Genomic DNA, 22,499 nt, shown 5'->3' with positions numbered 1-22,499 from the left:
TGTAAAACTGAATACTTACCTACAAGCGTGAGCCTTACCTATGTCCACATAACATCTCGTCGAATTAAGTAAAACACAAATGCAGACGTGCAAAACGATTTTGCGGCAGTGACGTGTAATTGTTCATTCTAAAGCTTAGAATTTCATAGAGAAAAGATGGCTAGGAACTCAATAGTTTCTTCTCTTCTTTGAAAATAGAATAAAGTTCGTTTCTGAAAGTATGTTTTTAAATCACCAATTCCCAGTTAAAAAGCATGTATCTAACAAAAGCTTGTCTTCTAGTCGGAAGAAGAACAACGCGCCGGCTCACTGCCCCGGCTTCCATCCATCACGGGCACGAACACAGTACCGGCTGGTCCGGTGAAGTCGGCCCGGTATCGCGCGCCCGGTTTCCGCACGGCCACCCGGGCGGCATCAGCCCCAGGGTTACACGCGCCACGAAGACGCAGGCCTCCGCCCACGCCGCTGCAACCGCCACCAGCTGCGCCCGCGTCTGCACCCAGCCTGCAAGGTGAGTTATATGATAATAATATTTACTTAAATGTGGCTAAATAAGTCCTCATTTCAGGGTTTATACGGATTCGCTAAATAATGGTTTAGAAATCGCAATTAAGTTGTTAAGCATGATAAAGAACTGATGCAATAACTTGATTTAATTGTCAGATGTTATCACAGAAACCGCAGTGAAAATGTCTCGGTCCGTTTTTGCAGAAATAACTTTTTGCTGTCTAATACAAGTTATGAGAACGGTTAACGTAGAGGTAGTTTATTACGCTATGTACTGACTTCGCTAGCATGTAAGGTCATGAGAAAATAGCTTGGCATGGACAGAAAATATGACTGCTTTTTATTTATACTTGAACTCGCGTAAAACGACCCTCCTAACGTGTATGTAGTAGTTTCGTTTGTCATAACGACTTAAAAGACTCCACAGAAAGACAATGGAGCTAAGAATGAATTGTCACGATTGTTATTAACAGCTAAAAGTTAATTAAAATACGCCTTGTTACGTAAAGAGGTAGTTAATTATCAGGTTCGTTAATTGGATGGCGAATTGTGCTTTACACTTTCTATATCATTTAAATAGTTATTTGTTATACAAGAGTGCAAAGTAGCTTTTTAACCGCGGGCTCAATTTTGATGACCGAGCAAGCGAAGGATTCTAAAATTGAAACACGAGCGTAGCGAGTGTTTCAATAATTTTCAATAAATTGAAACACGAGCGTAGCGAGTGTTTCAATAATTAGAATCCTGAGCGATAGCGAGGGAATCAAAAGAGCACAAGGTGAAAAATCTTTGCACTCGAGTGCAACACGTAACTTTTCATCCCACCTCATCGAGGAAATTACTAAATGCAAAAAAACAAAATGGCGCGCACATATGAGTATCAAATTAAAAAGAAGTACCTATTAAAGTTCATTTATTTGAAAAATCAGTTTAAAAATGAAACGAGGTTAAAAATCGATGTCAAAACAATAATAAAAACTACTGAATTAATTGAATAATTATTTTAAGCAGTATTTTATTTATTTAATATGTATTTGTTTGAAAAGTCTTATCAAGATTGTCACAAATGGAGTATTGCACACGATGTTCTAAATTCAAATCACTTTGCCGCTCTAGAGGATAAAAACGGCTTTTGCGCTCAGATATCAAAGGGTAAAACTACTCTTTCCGAGATGGTGGGATGAAAAAGTTATTTTCACTCACACTATGACATGAGTGAGACATTCTGACAATCAGCTCATTAAATCCAAACTACCAAAACCAACAGTTCATAAAAGAAACGTCTAACACTTTGAATTTAAAGTATTTCCAAACTGTAACAGGTTATGCAAACAATGTGTAAAAATTCTTTAGCACCTACCTCCAATGTGTATGAAACGTTATGAACAATATTCTCTTTCAATGTTATGCTTCGACATGAGACAATGCAAGTACACATTGGTATGGGTAAGGATTATTTTAAAACAAACTGTTTCGATATTAAATATTTAAACATAGTTTCTTTCAATGTCACCAAGTTACCTTTTATACGGTTTTGTAAAGTGCGGAAGTGAGCTAAAATTGCTTGAACATACACAACTAGTCCCCATTTTGCCCTTCCTTAATTTCCCATGGTTCACAAGTGTCCATGACCGAAGCAAATCATTGCTGTACAAAGTATCATTGTTACATTCGTATTTCTTTAGCCTACTTTATGTATTGCGTGACTGTTTTCCCATCAACTTCAAACTATTGAATGGAGCGTTTTGTTCTCGAATGTCTTTCAAAGTCGTCATTAATTAAAGAGGTTTGACTTGATATAACTTCGACAAAAACTTACTACGAGTTGTTTAAAGTGACCTAAAACTGCAAACTGAAGTACAAAAGCTTGCACAAAAAATATTTAGATAACTGTGACGTAATGAGCGAGCAATCTCATCGAATCGTGCAAACTCATTGATTTTAATGTCACGTTCAATGTACGTCGTAGTGGATATGTGCTGCATACCTTTCGCTGTGCTGCTTACGAAAAAATGCACGGTATCTAAAACGTGCACATATGGCAATGCAGTCGCCGCCAATACAAATTGAGAATTATTTCTTATCGAAAAAAATAAAATATATGTATAAATCAGCACTGCATAGAAATACGATCATTGCTAGGTATTTTGTTGTGTTTATTTTTCAGTGTTCAAATCGAACTACTTTGTTAGGAACAAAAACAAATAAGAAACAACACCCAACTAAGATCGAAGGTGTTATTTTGTTCTTGTTCATTAATTATTCGGTAACTTACATCACTACTGATATAACTGATGTTGCTATCAGCAAACAAACTATATTTCGATTACGTATACTTAAATCGATCAAAGAAAACGTCAAGTGAAAGTACTTAATCGAGTTCCTTGTGATGAAATGATTCGTGCTAATTAACGTTTGTGTAAGAAAGAGGTCATTGGACGAAAGACAATGTAGATAAGCCTGTTCATTGGCATCAGGCTTAGGTACAATAGAACGCTTTCACGGAATTTATAAGGATTCCAGGAACAGTAAAAGGTTTCTAAGAACTTCTTTGTGTCGACGTCATACATACCTCCAAAGCCAGAATTGTAAGATTACTTGCACATGTTTCACTATTGCTTTCTATTTAAACCCAAAAGACCCAGAAAGAAGCTAATTATATGTAGTTTAACTTAGATTCTTTGAAACCTATTGTTCTCTTTATCTTTGTTCCTAAAACAATTGTACGGGTATTTCCTTCTTTAATAGCAAGCAATATCCGCTAATAACCCCATAGTCTAGAAACGAAACTGTTTATATTTTTTGTGCACTAAAATTTTCTAGAACTTGATGAATTGAACGCGTCATTAGGTAAAGCGTCTTTGTTTCTGTGGCGTCACGGTCGGTATGGAATCGTTTGCTAAAAAGTAGGCCTAACTGTTGAGACAGACCATTTCTCCGTTCTTGACTACATTCCTCGGTAAGCAGTTGACCTTAATGCTTCGTCATCGGCACAGCAATGAGACATTTCGTGTGGCGGCATAAGTTACACGAGGCTTATGATGTCTTTCTTGCATACCTTCTTATATTGGCTTTGTGAAAAGTTTCACGTTTGTTGCTTTAAGTTTCTACCTATGGTTTCAAAATGTTCCTATTGAAATTATTTTAAGTTAAAACCAAGTTCACATACATTACTTAACACCCTGATCAATATTAATATAAAAATAAATTAAAAGCGAGCTCTTAACATTTTTTCAGTTACTTGCCACTCACTTCAGGTGTAAGGTTATTCTAGTGCATGTTTCTTAACAATCAGCAAACGGAAACCAGATAAACCATATCAGTCTAACTTATCGCGGAACTAAATGTATCGCCCGAATTAACAAATTAAATAGATTTCATAACAAACTGATATTAGACTTCATACGTAACCCAAATAACACCTTTCAAAACTTCGAAAACCTGTTCAATACAATGTTTCCGGCTTATCGGACGTAATCATTTTGTGTCGAGCGAATGCAAAGTCTTAGGTACTGTTGCCATTCACTCATTGGTCGATGCATTTACGCACTAAGTACTATTTAAGCAACGAAAAGCACTGGCCTTGTCCTAATTTATCGGCAAATGTATTATGTGTCCAATTCTCGCTTGATTCGGTAGGCTATTGATTAAATTTGATGTAACAAAGTTTTCTGGCTTCGATTGCGAGCTATGTATCCTGTATTGCTATCATTTGGCCTTTAAAACGACCTTTGGTTGCGAAAGGAAGTTCTGAATTGAAAGGAAAACTGAAATGGCTAGAATTCACCACCAAAAGTTACAAGTTGATGCATTTCTATCATTCATCGTAAAGCTTAGTCTATGAAAAGTACAGGAAGTTTGTTAACAGCGGACATCGGAAAATCTTACAAGTGTTTCCTTATTTCTTCTTTAGAAAACCTGTTAATAGAGACGTGATGAGTTGCCTTTCCAATTACATTAACGGTAATTGCTAACGGCAATAACACTGGTCAACAGCATTTTTGGTGCAAAGGTGAAATATATAATTTCTTATAGATTATTTGATACGTAATCGAAGTCCAGAACATAAAGTTGCACTAGCACGTAGGGACTCAGAGATATACCCCTCCTAAAGTACCAAAAACGCGTTTTTTAACGATATTTGACGATGTTTTTGAAGGACAGCAAAATTGTTTTTTAGTTTCTATCTATAGCATTATATAGTACTACTCTTCCCGATTGAAATTCATATTTTTTTCGAACGCTAAGAGTTTAAATTTTCATGAAATTTGTATACAGCTACGATAGTTCGATCTTCCCTATATTTTATTTGGCCTGTTAGTGTGAAAAAACTCCACTTTAGATATAAAATGGTATATATTGAGAAAGAAAACTTGCAAAAATATAAATTAAAATGGGGTTAATGCGGGGAAAGTAGTACTATATAATGCTTTAGTTAGAAATTACTAGAAAATTCTGCTGTCCCCAAAAAATTACATCAAATTTTATAAAAAAACGCGTTTTTGGTACTTTAGGAGGGGTATATCTCTAAATCCCTACGTGCTAGTGCAACTTTATGTTCTGGACTTCAATTACGTATCAAATATTCTACAAGAAATTGTATATTTCACCTTTGCACCAAAAAAAGAAAAATAATTTGTTGACCAGTGTAATACAATGCTTGATAGCAGTAAGTATAAAGAAATCAAAAATTTCAACATTGCATTCGATAATAATATAATGGGCGATACTAGCAATAAAAACATATTGGAAATAGGAACTTAATAAAATTGATAAAGAATTGATGTGATCGCTAAACGTTCGTGGCGATGACACTGCTTGTGCGATTTGTTTTGTTTGTGTTGTGAAGAACATCGCATTATCCTCAAAACGCCTATTAATAAAAACCAATGCTATTTAAAATATAAAAACTAAATCTAGATTTAGTTCTATTAGTACCTGATATTTTAAAACAGTATGTTTTCAGATAGATATGTCTCATAATTCACATGAAAAGACTAGACATTTGAGATGTGACCTTTATTTTTTGTACCTAATGGCTGACAGCTTCTTAAGCTACCTGTATGTATTATTTATTCTTAGAACTCTGTCCATAATATTAGGTAATGCTAAGCATAAGGTCCATGAGACGTCCAAATGTAAATATAAATTAAAAGGAACTTTGACGTATCATTACTGCGTATGTAAAGTTTATCGTGAATAGAATATTAATATGCCACATGTTGATGAATGGGTAACCTTGGCGCTTCACATCGCAATCACATTTAATGGGATAACTGTATTATCTAAGCAAACAATAAATCCATTAAGAAATACTCCAGGTACACGTATAAGTATATCGCACACAAGAATATCAGGATAATTATAGAAAAATATATGATAAGTTATAGAAAAAGTATCATTGATTTTATGTAACTCTTCAATATAATTTCATCAAAGAACATAGAAGGCATCACACATTATATTTATTTATCACATCAACAATGAAAAAAAAAAATACTGAAATTCATACAAACAGTAACACCGACCGCATTTTATCTGGATTGATTAAATAAATCACTAACTCGATTAGAATATTACGACAAAAGAAATCGATTGAGTCCAATTTCCCGACCTGACCGGAGCCTTACGCATGGTCTATCTTGCTCTCTTACCCAATGGTGGTTTCACGGTGGCCGGTCACTATTTATCATCATCCGGTTACATAGGGCGCTAGCGACACTATTCATTGATACCCCAAGCTTTTGAAACAATGCATCGGTTTCCCTTGTTTGTACAAGCCAGGTTTTTGTGCAATTTTTTGCTGTCGTTGCATAGACTTTATAATAATGATCTTTGTGTTGCGTAGTAGTATTGTTATTGAATAGTTTTTGCACTTACTGTATTGTAAGAAGGCTTTTAGTGGTGTCAATTGACACAAAAAGTATAACCGTTTCATTCAGCAATAACGACATGAAAAAATACTGAATTTCCTCCACATACTTAGAAGACCTTCAATGTTCTTTACATTGAAGGTATCAAAATATTGTTCACGTGAACAACGGAAACACATTTTGTACATTAATAACCAACTTGTCATTGTAGGTTTTGGTCCCATAGTATGCTTATTGTAATACACGATGCTCACTTGTTTATACAATTGTTCGTGCCGTTTTGAGACACATTTTATTAAAACGGTTGAACTAAATATACCTACGTAGTGCACCACTTTTGCTATTGGTGTAGCTTATCCTTGAAACTAAATTAAAGTCTCACGTTCAAAATGACATTTATAAATCTGATAATATAGATAAACACCTGTATGCAGATTTGAGGAGATAAGTATCAGAAAATAAATAAAAGTTTCATATTAATATTGCTGTTTTTTTTGCAGAAATCTCTAGATCATAATCTAATGTTATTATGATACCTAATAAGCGTTTAATCAAATAAAAATTTAAATATGAATAGGTAGGTGTACTCTACGATATTATTCAAAGATAAAGATAAATTGAGCTTATATAAAAACACCGATTTCATGTTCTGTAGATAGTTATCGTTTAAAACTCTCACGAATAGTATTTATTAATCTCTATCCATGTCACACAAATGTACACACATTTCATGTCGCAGAGAAATGAAACTCGGAAAGCATTGTGTACGGCCGCGTTTTTTTTTTATAGATTCCATGTGACCAATTGTTGTCGATGACTTTATCGGCGCTGTATGCTTTCACTTTGTCTATTTCTTGTCGATATGTCGAAGTATGTTGATAAAAAATCGTAATTCCTGTTCAATATTAATGAATCGTACTAGCGGGTAATAAGGATGCATCTATGTTATTAGCAAACGCTATTATGGTGAATTATGGAATTAGAAAACGAATTATGCAAGACATACTGCTTCAATTAGTTTTTTGAACCTTTCTTTTGTTATGTTAGTTTTAATATTCGCGTCTAAAATAAAACATCTAAGAATTTAATACGGTACACCGGCCTATAAACTGCATTGGGCAAACGCTGCAAAATCCACAACTACCTACTAATATTTAAAATCACATAATTCATATTGTCACGTCTACGTAACACCATAAAAAGTTTTTAAGTAAACAAGGAAAAGCATTGTTGAGAACCATCGAGACGTCAATCCGTCTGGACAGAATAACTTCAGAATTATTCTAAATCGATCAAGGCGTGATTTGTCACGATCCGGATTTCAAAATAGCCGAAATGCCACTCGACCAACGAAAGGTCGGGTAATATAACTCTATTGTAATATTGTAAACAGGCATACCAGTATTGTCGTGACCACGGCACCAAGACGGGGAATGAGTACAGGCTGTGAAGTAATGTGACGCATCAGCGTACACAAACATTTAGTACAGACAACAGCACATCAACCTACCTAAATCTGTCAAAATTCTTCAATCGATTTTGAACCTTATCACAAAAGAATTTGGGTAGATTGAACTGCTGTACAAAGCAGATACCAACATAAGGTTTCTTGTATAATACTAATTCAACAGGAAGGAATTGTTCTTAAAGAAAGAAAATGTACTGGAAATTACACAGGGGTGGTCATGAACCGTGCTCTACTGTTCACACTAATAACACGTTGGCAATTGATTGTTTGTTAGTTGCTGCAATAACTATAACTGACATGATTGTTCTTATACTTAGGCATCGATTTAGGAGTAATCGAAGCATTGTTACCTTCAGTACATCTTTAACCAATTAATTATATCAACTAAAATGTATGATTTGCCATAAGTATACCTAACCAGATCCTGTTCAGTGTGCAGTACAAACAAATTGAAGCAATTCTTTGCATTGTTCTGAAAAGAAAGAAAAATGAAGTGCAGATCGACACGAGGCCAACCGGTTTGCTCGACCAACTGACGCAATATTCCGGATGAGTTCATTCTAAGACAATAAACCTACCTTCCTTTAATGCACAAACTGAGATTCTACCAGTAACCTTTCAGTCTACATAAATATTTTAAGTATTTTCAATGACATACTAACACTATGACTTGCTTGTAGGTAAGTTAGTCGAAAAGACACGCCTTCTTAAGTTATTTTTCATTCGTTTAAGTTTTTACCTTTTAGCAGAAGTCTTGCACAATTTCAAAAATCATTTTGAAAACTTGTAAAATGAATGTGGAGTGATAACGATTGCCTAGTGCCTACAGTTCACCTATTAGCCCACAAATCCAAATCGATGTTGTATAATTAAGTAGGTATACTAGTTTACATTATGGAAACATGGCAATACTTTTTCAAGGAATATATAATGTAGTAGGTATGTGTTTATAACAAATGGGCACGTTTTGTTTTACTTTGTTTCCAAATCAAGATGTTTGTTATTACTAGTACCTACCAACCTATTGCAGGAACCAGACATGGTTAAATAGATAACCAGACAGTCGTTACACACAACTAAATATAGTGTGATTATGTTGAAACTTGAAGTATGCGTGGTTCGTACAAATGTCGAGTGTATGTTAATTGTTGAAAAAAGCCGCAGTCTGTTGACACGGTGTTACGAAACATGTTTACAGCACCCACGCGTCGCGTTATCTGAGAGCAATCAGAGATAGTGCCTGTCGCAACTTTCTGTTCGACTTTATAAGTCTTAAACGCCTTAAGCTAGACATTCTAAAGATTTATGCTCTTTTGTTTTACTTTGCTGTCTTCATATTTTAATGTATGAACTATGCTTTTTTAACTTTCCCACATCTCCTCACACCTAGCAGAACCAAAGACAGTTTTTGCGCTTTCTTTGAAGTTTGTCAACTCGAATATTATACTCTACACGCATGCTATGCATTTCAAATAATATTTAGGAAGGGAAAGAGCACTCTTGTCATGGAGTACTTGCAGAAGAAATGTTAACTTTCATAAATACATCGTCTGGAGATTGTTGCTATATTTTGAACAGTATACCTGAGCACAGAAGAACAATTGTTACACAACACAAGTTTTAATAAATGTACAACATAATGTAACCAACGACCATCACAATAATTATATGGCAATATAATTGACTTACGTATTTGAATACCGATAGAAAATAATAGAAACCATGCAATTTCATTTTAAGAACAATAGGTCACAGGAAGGCAAATGTAATACTAAAATTACACGTTATTTGAAGATGATTTCATCGCGAAAATTGAGAGAGCTATCATCAATAATATTACGTGAATCATAACAGTAGACTGTTACTTTCTTAGCACTAAACTATGAATAATAATGAGTATGAGTCTTTACTACATAATTTTTGTAACAGCCGACGTTGATGGATGTCGGCAAAGGTTTGTTGTGAGACCACTTTCTCGCCATGGGAAAACTACATTCAGCCATGTTTACGTCTATGTTACTTTCTATCTGATGCTGTGGTACTTGCCATTAAAGCGCAGAAACGTTCAAATTAGAGGTGTTAGCTGTTCTGTAGTAATAATAATAATATATGCCCCGCAGGGCATCTGAGGCGGATGACGGGGAGTAGCGACCCCGCGGGGCTATATATCCGAGTGCTCCAGGGAGAGTATACTGTTCCCCACCTCCGGCTTGCCGGAGTGAAGTATGACGGGGGATAGGTCTCCCGCCTCTTGGCTTGCCTTCATCGGCCGGTCAGAGTGGAGTCGCTAGTGCAAGGTTAGTCCTGCTCGGAGGGTAGGTGCCTCGTGGTAAGTGGCGAGTGGGCCGGTGATGCTGGACCCACAGGGAGCGCGTGATCTGCGTTTAAAGTCCGCCGAGGTATCCTCACCCTTCTCAGCCGCTCATGTCCCTGTTGCCCTCTTGTTGCTTTTCAGTGACTGATTCCCGGGGGCCCAGTAAGTGAGTTGGCGAGTCTCCACCTACCATTTTAACATGTATTTAATACATTGTCATCGGCAGGTGCCATAGTTCCCGTAGTTTCCCCATTCCTAGTCCATTAGCATCCCATCCCAATAGCCCTAGTAGTTTTATTCCATATTAAGCAATAGTTTAGCACAGAACCGGGGATTGTCCTTGGGTACGTTTCTATAGTGTATACAGGGATAATCGTCGGTTTTGTGTCGCCATTTCATTAAAGTTGTCTCAAAAGGGCTTCAGCGTGTTGGCTTCGGCCCCACGTTCGCCTTCCAAAAATCCGGGACTCTGTAGTCCCGTGGTCGGTTAGAGACATACAAGATATAATAATATAATAATAATAATAACTTTAGGCTCAATACTCATCTCAACCTTCCCAATACAGACCAATCACATGTCTTCCCACAATATACAAAATACTCACCTCCGTACTCACAAATAAAATCAACAAGCACATTGAACACCATAACATTATAGCAGAGGAACAGAAAGGGTGTAGAAGAGGCCACATGGGATGTAAGGAACAATTAATTATAGACTCAGTAATACACAAACATGCTACCACCAAAAATAGAAATCTGCACTGTACATACATAGACTACAAAAAAGCTTTTGATAGTATCCCACATACATGGTTAATCCAAATATTACACATTTACAAAATAAACCCTAAAATAATAGACTTCCTCCATCACATCATGGCCCGCTGGAAAACAACATTACACTTACATTACAACAACGACACTATCACAACACGACAAATATCTATTAGAAAAGGTATTTATCAGGGCGACTCCCTGAGTCCATTATGGTTCTGTCTAGCGCTGAACCCCTTGTCCAACCTACTCAACAACTGTCAAGCCGGATACCCTCTTAAACACACCACAACAGACGAAATCACAATATCACACCTCATCTACATGGATGACATTAAACTATACACAAAAACAGAGAGAGAAATGAAACAATTAATAGACATCACCACAGAATTCAGTACAGACATCAACATGCAATTTGGACTGGACAAATGCAAAACACTTCACATAATTAGGGGCAAAATAAAACCAGGAGACTACACCGTTAACACTTCAGACACAATTGCAGCTATGGAACCAACAGATCTGTACAAATACCTAGGCTATAAACAACTCAAAGGATTGGACCATACCTCTATTAAAAACACATTAATTTCAGAGTATAAACGGAGAGTGACCGCAATATGCAAAAAACAACTCTCTGGAAAACATCTCATCAAAGCATTGAACACCTATGCAATTCCAATATTGACCTACTCGTTTGGAATTATAAAATGGTCCAAAACTGACATACAACAAATCGAACGAACAACACGCACCACACTCACCAAACACAATAATCTTCACCCGAAATCCGCAATAGAGCGACTCACAATCAAACGCCAAAACGGAGGGAGAGGCCTAATAGACATGAAAAAGTCGTGGTGGCCTAGTGGGTAAAGGACCAACCTCTCAAGTATGAGGGCGCGGGTTCGATCCCAGGTCAGGCAAGTACCAATGCAACTTTTCTAAGTTTGTATGTACTTTCTAAGTATATCTTAGACACCATGGACTGTGTTTCGGATGGCACGTTAAACTGTAGGTCCCGGCTGTCATTGAACATCCTTGGCAGTCGTTACGGGTAGTCAGAAGCCAGTAAGTCTGACACCAGTCTAACCAAGGGGTATCGGGTTGCCCGGGTAACTGGGTTGAGGAGGTCAGATAGGCAGTCGCTTCTTGTAAAGCACTGGTACTCAGCTGAATCCGGTTAGACTGGAAGCCGACCCCAACATGATTGGGAAAAGGCTCGGGAGATGATGAGGCCTAATAGACATCAACTATCTTTGGCAGAAACAAATTCATAGGCTGAAAACATTCTTCCACACAAAATCACACACCAGTATCATCCATAAATCGGTTACGCTAAATGATCACAACTTCACCCCACTCAACTTACACGAACAAACAGACACACAACACAACAACACTACTGACCCACAAATACAAAAAATAGAGGACTGGAAAAAGAAAGTCCTGCACGGGCGACACCCACACGACCTGGAACAACCACACATAGACACGATAGCCTCGAACAAATGGCTCAAAATCGGTAACCTGTTCCCTGAAACCGAAGGATTTATCATAGCAATCCAAGATCAGATTATTAACACCAAAAACTACAGAAAATATATTATCAAAGACCCCACAGCCACCAACGACAAATGCCGCAAATGCCACACACAACCAGAGACCATACAACACATTACAGGGGCATGCACAACACTCACACAGACAGACTACACTCACAGACACAACCAGGTTGCCAACATCATTCACCAAAAGCTAGCACTCAAACACAAACTCATACAAGACACAAACACACCCTACTACAAGTACACACCACAAACAGTTCTAGAAAACAATACACATAAACTTTACTACGATCGCGCAATACTAACAGATAGAACTGTCCACTATAATAGACCAGATATCACCCTTCAGGATAAAATAAACAAAGTCACCTACCTTATAGATATCGCAGTACCCAACACCCATAACTTACAAAAAACAATAGTAGAAAAAATAAGCAAATATGAAGAACTTAAAGAAGAGGTCACGAGAATTTGGAGACAAGATAAAGTATACGTAGTACCAATAGTCGTCTCCACCACGGGTGTCATACCCAATCACCTCCACCACAGCCTCAAACTAATAGAACTTAAAGACTCCATCTACATTTTACTACAAAAAGCCGCAATCCTCAACACGTGTCGCATAGTACGAAAGTTCATGCAATTGGACGAACATGGCATAACACCTCAACACACACAATAAACACACACATACACACTACACGCTACATTTACTTGGCACCCGCCCGTAAATGTAGTCAAAACTAGCCAAAAGGCTAAGAAGCAGAAATGTTTACCCCATAATAATAACTTTATTTCACAAAAATACAGATTTTACATGTTTTATATGAACACAGTTAAATGACCTTCGGTAGTAACACAATGTTATATAAACTTAGACTTGAATCTGTATACAAAACGGGAAGCCCTGCCTCTCAAACTAGGAAACCTGTATCTTGAGAGACAGTGATTCAGCTTAAAAATGATGCAATAACATTTTATTAGTAGACTGTGTCGATCTACCTGAGTGACTATAAAAGTGAAGCAAATTTTAGTAATAGCAAATGTATTAATACTTGATCTGTGTGACAGTTATGTGTGTGTGTGTGTGTGTGTGTGTGTGTGTGTGTGTGTGTGTGTGTGTGTGTGTGTGTGTGTGTGTGTGTGTGTGTGTGTGTGTGAGTGTGTGTGTGTTGCTTATGCATGATTTGGGATATATTGATACTTTAGGAGATGTACTTGAGGAAGGATTCAGTTTGTAAGTAGTCCTGTTTCAGTAGCCATTCCGTTAATTTTGATTTAAGTTCGTATTTATTTAAGTTAACAATGTTCAGTTTTTTGTGAACTTGTTTATATATGTGTGTACTTAATGTATAGAATTGGTGTTTAGCGAAGGCGGTTTTATGAAGGGTGCTCAAAGGTAACTTTTTCCTTTTTTTAGGGTCAGGTGGAGGGACGCTAGCATGTTTTCTAACCGTAGACTGCAGTATAAAAAGTTGGCGCACTGAAAGTACCTTCGAATCAGCGTATAATTGCGTTGTGGGATAGCGATAAGTTTTGCGCAACATCACCTTCAACACAGCTCTCTGCGCTCTTTCAGTCCTGAGGAGACTGGTTTTAGTTGCACCACCCCATACTGTAATGCAGTACCCAATGATGGATTGGCATAATGCATAGTACACCATTTTCAAGGTCTCAGGTGTAGCCGAGTCTCTAAGGGATTTGAAAATATGCAAAAGTTTCAAACATCTAGTGGTGGTGACGTCGACCTGTTTGTCCCATCGCAGACCTCGGTCTATTTGGACACCCAGATATTTTACACTATCAGTTCTTGCAAGCGTCGGGCATAGGCAGTGTGGGGATTGTTCGGAGCAGGTATGCGCTGTTATGGAGAAGGTTTTGTCTGGCAAGTTGTTACGTCGTATGGCAAAGGGAATGTATAGAGTTTTGTCACAGTTTAAGGTTAACAAGTTGAGGTTAAGCCATTTCATTATAATTGACATTGCAGCTTCTGCATGACGCTTAACGCTATCCCAAGTAGGTCCGTTCACTATGATCGCAGTGTCGTCTGCATACGCAATGATCTTGGAGTTGGGGATGGTCATTTTGCACAAATCATTGACGTATATTAAAAAGAGGGTGGGGCCTAAAATACTTCCCTGCGGCACCCCATAAGTGGTTGATACTTCATCACTTGTATACTCTCCAAGTTTTACTAGTTGGGTCCGGTTATTTAGGTAGTCCTTGAATATTTCGTTTCGTACCCCTAGGTGTTCCAATTTTGAGATAAGTTTGGGAACAGAAACTGTGTCAAATGCCTTAGAAAGGTCGAGGAAGATCCCTAGACTTTTGGTACCACTGTCAAGATTCCTAGCAACCAATTGTGTCAGCTCAAGAACTGCATCTTCAGTAGAGGTTCCTGTACGAAATCCATATTGATTGCAAGCCAAGAGCTGATTTTTGTTGAGGAATTTGTTTAAAGCGTTATTTAGGATTCTTTCTAGTATCTTAGAAAGTGCTGGTAGGACCGATATGGGTCTGTAGTTATTGACACAGTTCCTGTCCCCTCCCTTATGAATTGGATGGATGATGGCTTTCTTTAGAGCGACAGGGAAGATGCCTTTTTGAATGCATAAGTTGAGGATGTACGTTAATGGTGGTGTCAGGGTCTGGCGGCAACTCTTTAGTATTAAGGGCGATATGCCATCCCAACCTATTGCGCAATCGCTTCGCAGTTGCAGAATAAGAGATTCCACTTCAGATTCATCAACTTCAAGTATCACAAGGGAGTTGGAGGGGCCGGACGAAGTGTCTTGACTTGAACTCCCAGATGTGTGTGAGGGTTGATGAGATTGGGACAGAATTTTTTCAGCTAAGTTAGTGCCTATGTTACTGAAGAACCTACATACTTCGTTTACAGATGAAGTAGGGTTATCACAGATATCCAACAGTTCTATTGGGCTAGTTTTCTTTTTGGTGGTACTTGTAATCTGTCTTATCGTTTTCCAGAGGGCTTTGGGGTTGTTACACGATTTTTCAAGCTCGCTTTTTTCATAGTTAGTTTTTAGTTTCCGCAGCAGGCCGTTACAAAAATTCCGGTACCGCGTATAGGTCATTTTCAGGATAAGATTATTGGGGTCTTTTCGTGCTTTATTATGCAGCCGGTCACGATTTTGTATACACTTTAATAGGCCGTTGGTTATCCATGGTTTGATAATTCGTTTTTTTCTTGGGACTTTAATTTGTTTAGTGTGTTTGTTAATTACTGAGGAGATAATAGCTATAAACATATTCATGCATATATTGGGGTCAATAATTTTGTATAATGGGGTAAAATCCAAATTTTCTATATCCAACTTAACTGCATTGAAGTCTATGCGGGTAGCTATGTGAGGTAGTTTGTTATCTGGATTTGTGTTAGCAATGTTAAGTAGCACTGGTTTGTGATCCGTAATGTGTGAGTCCAGTACAAGGGTAGTAACGGGAAGGGTAGTTTTAATGAGTGCATGATCTAGACAGTTATCCAGTCGGGTGTTGAGCCTATGGGTTGGGAGAAGACCATGGGAGGCGTTTAGAATGAGATAGTTGAAACTGCGGTCATCCGTACTACAAGGTTTAACATCTATGTTTAGATCACCTAAGAGGGCTATATTTTTGTAGGCGGAAAGGGCTACATATACACTATTTAAACTATCTAAAAAACTTTCGGTGTGTTGCTTAGAATTGTATGACGGGGATCTGTATACTGCTACAATAGCAAAATTTAGCTTAACAATATGACATACTAGGCAGTTTCCACCTATAAACTGAGGTTCCCATGCAGAGGTACGGAGAGCTTGTTTTGTAAAGATAACAATTCCATCATTTTGGTTACTATTTATTTCAGTACAGAAGGAATCATATCCAGCTAAGACAGGCATATTACTAACTTTACTGAGCCAGCATTCAGTAATAAGACGTCATTGTTTCTAGTATGGGTTCTTGGTTATTCTTTTGATTGTTTGTTTGTAACTTTGTACAAAAATATAAACTGATTTGTAAATGTGAACACCATGTAGCATTTTAACCTTTTTTTATTATTATTTATTCTCATATTCTTTGTCTATTGTGATTCTACATGATCTTCGCATGTTATTATAGTATGTATCAATACATACAAACTGTAATACCTATTATTTTTAAAAAGAGTAACCATGGAGTTTCTTGCCCGTTCTTCTCCATAGGAAGCTACTTTTGGAATGGGCAACTAGAATCAACTTTATTTATATTTTTTGACGTTCATAAGTGCTTGTGAAAGCCTAAGTGAAATAAATGATTTGACTTTGACTTTGACTTTGACTTTGACTTTTGTTGGTGAAATTACATAAAATTGTGTAGTACATACAAGTTAGCAATATTTCCCAATAAGTGTCCAAATATTTTAACAATACATAAGACTACATATTAACAATAAATATATATTGCTAGTTAAATGTTAAAACATCCCAGCAACAAAATATTTTAAGAAGAATCACTAACCACAAACTTGCTTGAAAAAGACTCTGAGAAAATGTCAAAAATATCGTTTAGTTTAGTTTTCAAATTAAGAATAACTAAGCATTAATTAACACTTTTGAGAAATTCATTATTTTATTCATCCTGTTTCAAAATGGCTATGAGCCATTTTAATTTTTATTCAGCAGTACTCGGCAACAATTTAGTTTTGTCTTCGCCATGCTTCGCGAATTACGAACTGTACTCCGATTCAGTTTGTTAACTGTAACCTGCCAACAATTGGTATAGCTCATTTCGAGTTCATTCCCTTCCTGCTGTTTTATCTAGACACACGGCAGTGTGTCCGCCAAGTTCGAGCAAAAAAAGCGACACACCGGCCGTGGGTTATATTACACGAACCATTTCGGGCCAAATTCGACCCCCCTGTAACTCAAAATCTATTTTATTTATGCATATCAAATTTCTAGTATCTGTTGAGACCCCCTCACTTATCTAAAATACAAAATTTCATTAATATACCTATTGTAGGTCTTGAGATATTGACGTCAGAAAATAGCTATTTTTACTATACACTCACTGACTGACTGATTCACTGACTCACTCATCAAAAACCTAGACCACTTCCAATGGTCGTATTGACTTGAAATTTGGCATGGAGGTAGGTCTTTATGTCAAGGTAAAGGGAAAAATCTGAAAATGGCCAAGTGTGAGTCGGTTTCAAAATAATGAAGGTGTTTTATACCCGGTGTAAATTTATACCCCTAAGGAACTAAAACTACTAAATTTATCTATATTTATATAATATATCTTCGAATGGTACAAAGGTTTGTATTTAGTCAAAGTAAAGTAAAAATCTGAAAACGGCCAAGTGTGAATCACTTTCGAAAATAACGAATGTGTAACTTTGATCCACGAACATAATATATGATAACATGTCATGTCAGTCAGTTGGTAAATCTAGTCCATTTATTTAATCTAGTTCATTTCTTTGTAAGAAACATAGTGCATATAAAAAAATCTAAAAGATAGTATAAATGAGACATTTCTTTAACTAACTTCATCATAAGAAAAAATAAAAATAAACAACCTTACAAAAATAAATGAAATCCCACCAACTTGGTACTTATTCAGATCTCACTTCTTTTATAGGCGAAGCATTCCCATATTATCGAACTTGGCAGTCTTTCACATTTTTGTTTTGGGTGGGATTTATGAATTAATTAACTACCTATCTATGTAAGTACCTACTGTACATTATAAAAACGTTAAAAACGTTATTTCTGAAAGTGAATGAAAATTTAGTTGTTATAATAAGGAGTTCCAGTTAAAACTTATTTCAAAATATCATCTTTAAATTACTAGGAATATGCTATCTATAGAATGCCGAGCATTTATTGTTTTTCTCCGAAAAACGAAACTTTATCTAAACAGTAACTAATTAGTCCTTAATTTTTATAGACGCTTGTATCCACATAATACAAAGTCAGTCATGCTTTATGCCTTAAACGCATTCAAAATTATAAAATCTTAGATGATTAGGGTGCAGTAAGCAAAGACAATGCTATTGTCTAGAGTCAAGCCATATGTAACTTCAAGTAACATTAAAGCTTGTGGCACATTATAGCAGCACGGCAACAGCACGGCTGCAGCACGGCGTCGCCTCGAATTAAGACTACGGCGAGCGGACAGCGCGCCAACCACGCGCTGTCCGCTCGCCGTCGGCGCGCCGTCCGCTCGCCGTCGGCGCGCCGTCCGCTCGCCGTCGGCGCGCCGTCCGCGCGCCGGCCGCGAGGTGTAAGCTTGCTGTCACCGCAAACTCAATATTATTTTAAGACGATTATGATTGATGTTATGATTGAACACGACGTAATGACGTTGTTTCGCTGCCGGCTCGGAGTCGGCGGGCAATTAGCACGCGCTCGGAGTCGGCGCGCTGTACGCATGAGGACCGCTCGCTTGCAGCACGCGGGCGGCGAGTCGAGTTGTGTGGAAGCGGCAAGCACGCTGACTGCTCGCCGTTGGCTTTTTCATATTGACATTACGAAATATATTATAATATACACGATTTAATGCTCTAAATTGAATGACAACTTAAATGCTGGTATGGAGCCGTGCTGTTGCGGTGCTGCTGTAATGTGCCACGTCCTTAAGGCTATTCAGCCTGCGGATAATCTCCTGTTATTAGCCCAAAACGTATTCCAAAAGTTTCAAGTAAACAATGGCCATTATATCTTAACTTAAAACAATATTCAATAAAGTTAAATTTTCTAAACTAACCGCACGACCTACACTTTAAACTAAATTAAACCATGACAGTGTTTCAGGAAACACGAAGAATGCAATACAATGCGGTGCTAAATTAATCTCCGAACCAGATTTATATTGCAGATATTAAATGATTTCGTTAACGGTAAATCGTGAGTAACTTGTCCAATATCAAAATGAAAAACGTTGCAGCTACTGTGCAATAAACGCCAACCTTATACCGGTAACCTTATATTGCACGAATATATTTTTATTATCTTGCTATTACAACCGCTGCCACAAGTGAAGTTATTATTATAGACACTTCGACATAATAGTTTGAATGAAGATATAGGGTACGAAAAGCAAGTAAATGTATGTTATTCGAGTTATATGTGTTTGTTTACTTTTTATATCAGTCGATTTAGAATAAACCACACGGTAGTTTTCCAGATTGGTTCCACACGCATTTACTTATAAGGAAAATAATTTTAATCATAGACTCAGAAGATGTGAAGTTTTCTATATTCTACACAAAGACTATAAAACCACTTGACTGCGCATACAGTGCCCCGACGCTCGCCAAACGTTAGTGATTTTGCGCGTACTATAAGGATACGATCAGTACGATCCTTTAGTAGCGACCAAGTCTATGACCTGCGAACACGCTAAATTATTGAGGATTTTATTTAGTAAAAAATTTAAAAAATGCCTACATGCGCGATGAAATGGTGCGGGAAACAATCCAGGACATCTAGTTACAAAAAAGATGGCATCGGCAAGTATCAATACCAAAATTTGGCTTTGATTTTATTATATTACGAAATATCACAGGGGTCTATTTAAATTGGTGGTTGGTGAACCGCGCTCACGCTCGTTGATGTCTTTTGGAAAAGTCCCTTTCTTTCATTAAGAAATTCTAATACGTCCATCTCTTTCTTACCCTTTGTATTCCTATAGATGTAATTCGGGCTGTTACCTTTAAGGATGAAGTGGATATCGATAATAGTAAAACATTAATTAAAAAATATGTTTTATTTTGGCTAATGAGTTAATTAACTGACTATAGCGACGTTAGACGCAGCTGTTCTTGGTGCCTCCACAAATTACTTTTAATGTAATAAAAAAAAAACATTTTAGATTTTTTAAGATTCCAGAAATATGGAAAATTGGTCCTCAACAAAATACAGTGTTGTTTGCTCGAGGCACACTTCACTCCCAATTCTTTTGAATATTTAAAACAATGCCGACGTTTATTTAGTTCAGCGATTCCAACAATGTTTTTGTCTATCTTAGTAAGTTTTTATAAACCTCATAATTTTGGAATAATTACATCGTGTATCTATTTAAAATATATCAAGAAATATGTAGACGTTCGATTATCGTTTTTTACTAAAAACAATCAGGACCCTAAAACAATCATTCGAAAAACTTATACTAAATTAATACATTTTAAGAATCAAAAATTTTCTTGTACGGAGTTCTTTTTTGTAATAGACTGATTTTTATTAAATATTCTTATACGATTTTTATTGAGTTTTTATTACTACGATGAAATACATTTTATCGATATTGTTTAATCGAAAGAGCAATCCCTTGCTGAGCGTACTCATGCAACTCGACCTTGAACTGACCAATAGTAGCCGCGGATTATGCCGCGTCCCCCGGCCCGCAGCGGTGAGTCGTGTTCTTAGAAGAAATTGGCGAGTGCGCTCTCTAGTGGTTATTTACTTTATGATTCTACATATCTATTTGTATGAGTATAGATTGTTAAGCATTAAGAACAATATTTTGAGCAATTATTTGTTTTGGATAACTCAAAAGTAAAGTCCAAGCTAGCATGTCTTGAATAAATTGGTATTGACATCTGATTTTACAGACAAACATAGTTTATACTCCCCACGCCCAAGATTAAGCACTTCATTATGAACTTATCCAATTAAAGTAAGATTCATATATCCATTGTTCTGTAGCTGCGAACAAGTATTTACAAACAGTCGCGCTAAGTAAAGAGAAACTGCGATTACTCGCAGTTAGTACACGTCATATAATCGTATCTAATGTAGAATTATGGCATTAAGATGCACAGAGCATGCGTTCCGGTCTCTCACTTCAATCGTATTCTTTTATAGATATTTCGGTATATCATACAATTGTATTTCTTAAATCAATTCCACGTTTCTTAGAGTACTTTACACATTAGAAATCTTCGTTTAAAACGCTGTTAAATCATGTTATTTCCTTTACCTATAAAGGCGTTAAGATGCAATACTTGCTGCATGTTATTCCTATAATTTATGGATGTAACTTCTAGGTAATAGAAATTGAGTAAAGTTCACATATTTTTGTATTAACTAAGCCTGTCGTACAAATAGCATTTCCGAGAAAACTACCTATTTCAATTAGTAATTAAAGCTCCTAGTCTACGTACTGCCTCGTTCATAATTATGAAACACCAACGTAATTTCCCCATTTCCACGTGTTCATTGCTGATAATGAAATTTTCACGGTCATTTCAAAATCAGATTTCAAACTCAGTCTGTTCTTAACGTTTGATCGAATGACGGAATGGCTACTTCCTTTAGCTAACTGAAGAACACACGAGTCTTCTCAGGGTCAAGGCAGTTGGTTACCGTGACGTCACTCACGAGTTGGACGTCGTACTACACGATATGCGTTCAAGGCACGCACTTCGATAACGTCAGTGATATCAGATTAGAACAACTTCATAGTTTCCTACGTAACCGCAACGTTGATACTTTTGTTTGAGAGAACAAAGGTGACGTCTACATGACTCAATAGGACTGTAAATATTTTTAATAGCCGTGAATGTAATCAATAAACTATTGATGTGATTTTGATTGCATGCGCTTGCAAAGAAAAGTGGTCTAAAATCGTATTAACAAACGGAATTTATACTTCTTTAACTCGCATTCCTATCAATAATTAATTAGTCCTAAAAGTGTTAACAGGTTTGATCACGTAGTACGTAGTTTTTGTTAAAATCTTACATCAAAAGATCGTTAGTTTCGGTGTTGTTATAATATAGGTATAAGAAGAATATGTTTAACAGTAAACTGGTTTTGGTGAAGCGTAGATCACATTAGACGAGTTTTTTTACGCCTCGTTTCACCTGTTGAACATTCACCACTCGCATTCTTACTGATTTTGCTGGAACTTTGGCCATATATCTAGTCTTATTTGTTTGCCAATGTTTGCTAACAGCTTAATTTATTTTTGGTGTTGATGTTTGTCTTTCTGTGGTAATCGTC

The 22,499-nt window shown here is 36.8% G+C and overlaps 1 protein-coding gene across 5 annotated transcripts in view; it reads left to right on the top strand.

Annotated features, from left to right (window-relative positions):
• The window catches only part of LOC124632134, an 86,296-nt gene that overhangs the window by 50,339 nt on the left and 13,458 nt on the right, over window positions 1-22,499 (top strand). For all 5 annotated transcript variants that reach the window (XM_047166813.1, XM_047166816.1, XM_047166815.1 and 2 more), the window contains one exon: window positions 283-511. In XM_047166813.1, the coding sequence (XP_047022769.1) occupies window positions 283-511 (229 nt within the window). The remainder of the gene's footprint in view (window positions 1-282; window positions 512-22,499) is intronic.

Source organism: Helicoverpa zea, chromosome 7 (assembly GCF_022581195.2).
Source record: "Helicoverpa zea isolate HzStark_Cry1AcR chromosome 7, ilHelZeax1.1, whole genome shotgun sequence".
Taxonomy (NCBI): domain Eukaryota; kingdom Metazoa; phylum Arthropoda; class Insecta; order Lepidoptera; family Noctuidae; genus Helicoverpa; species Helicoverpa zea.
This window is presented reverse-complemented; position numbering and strand designations above follow the sequence as displayed.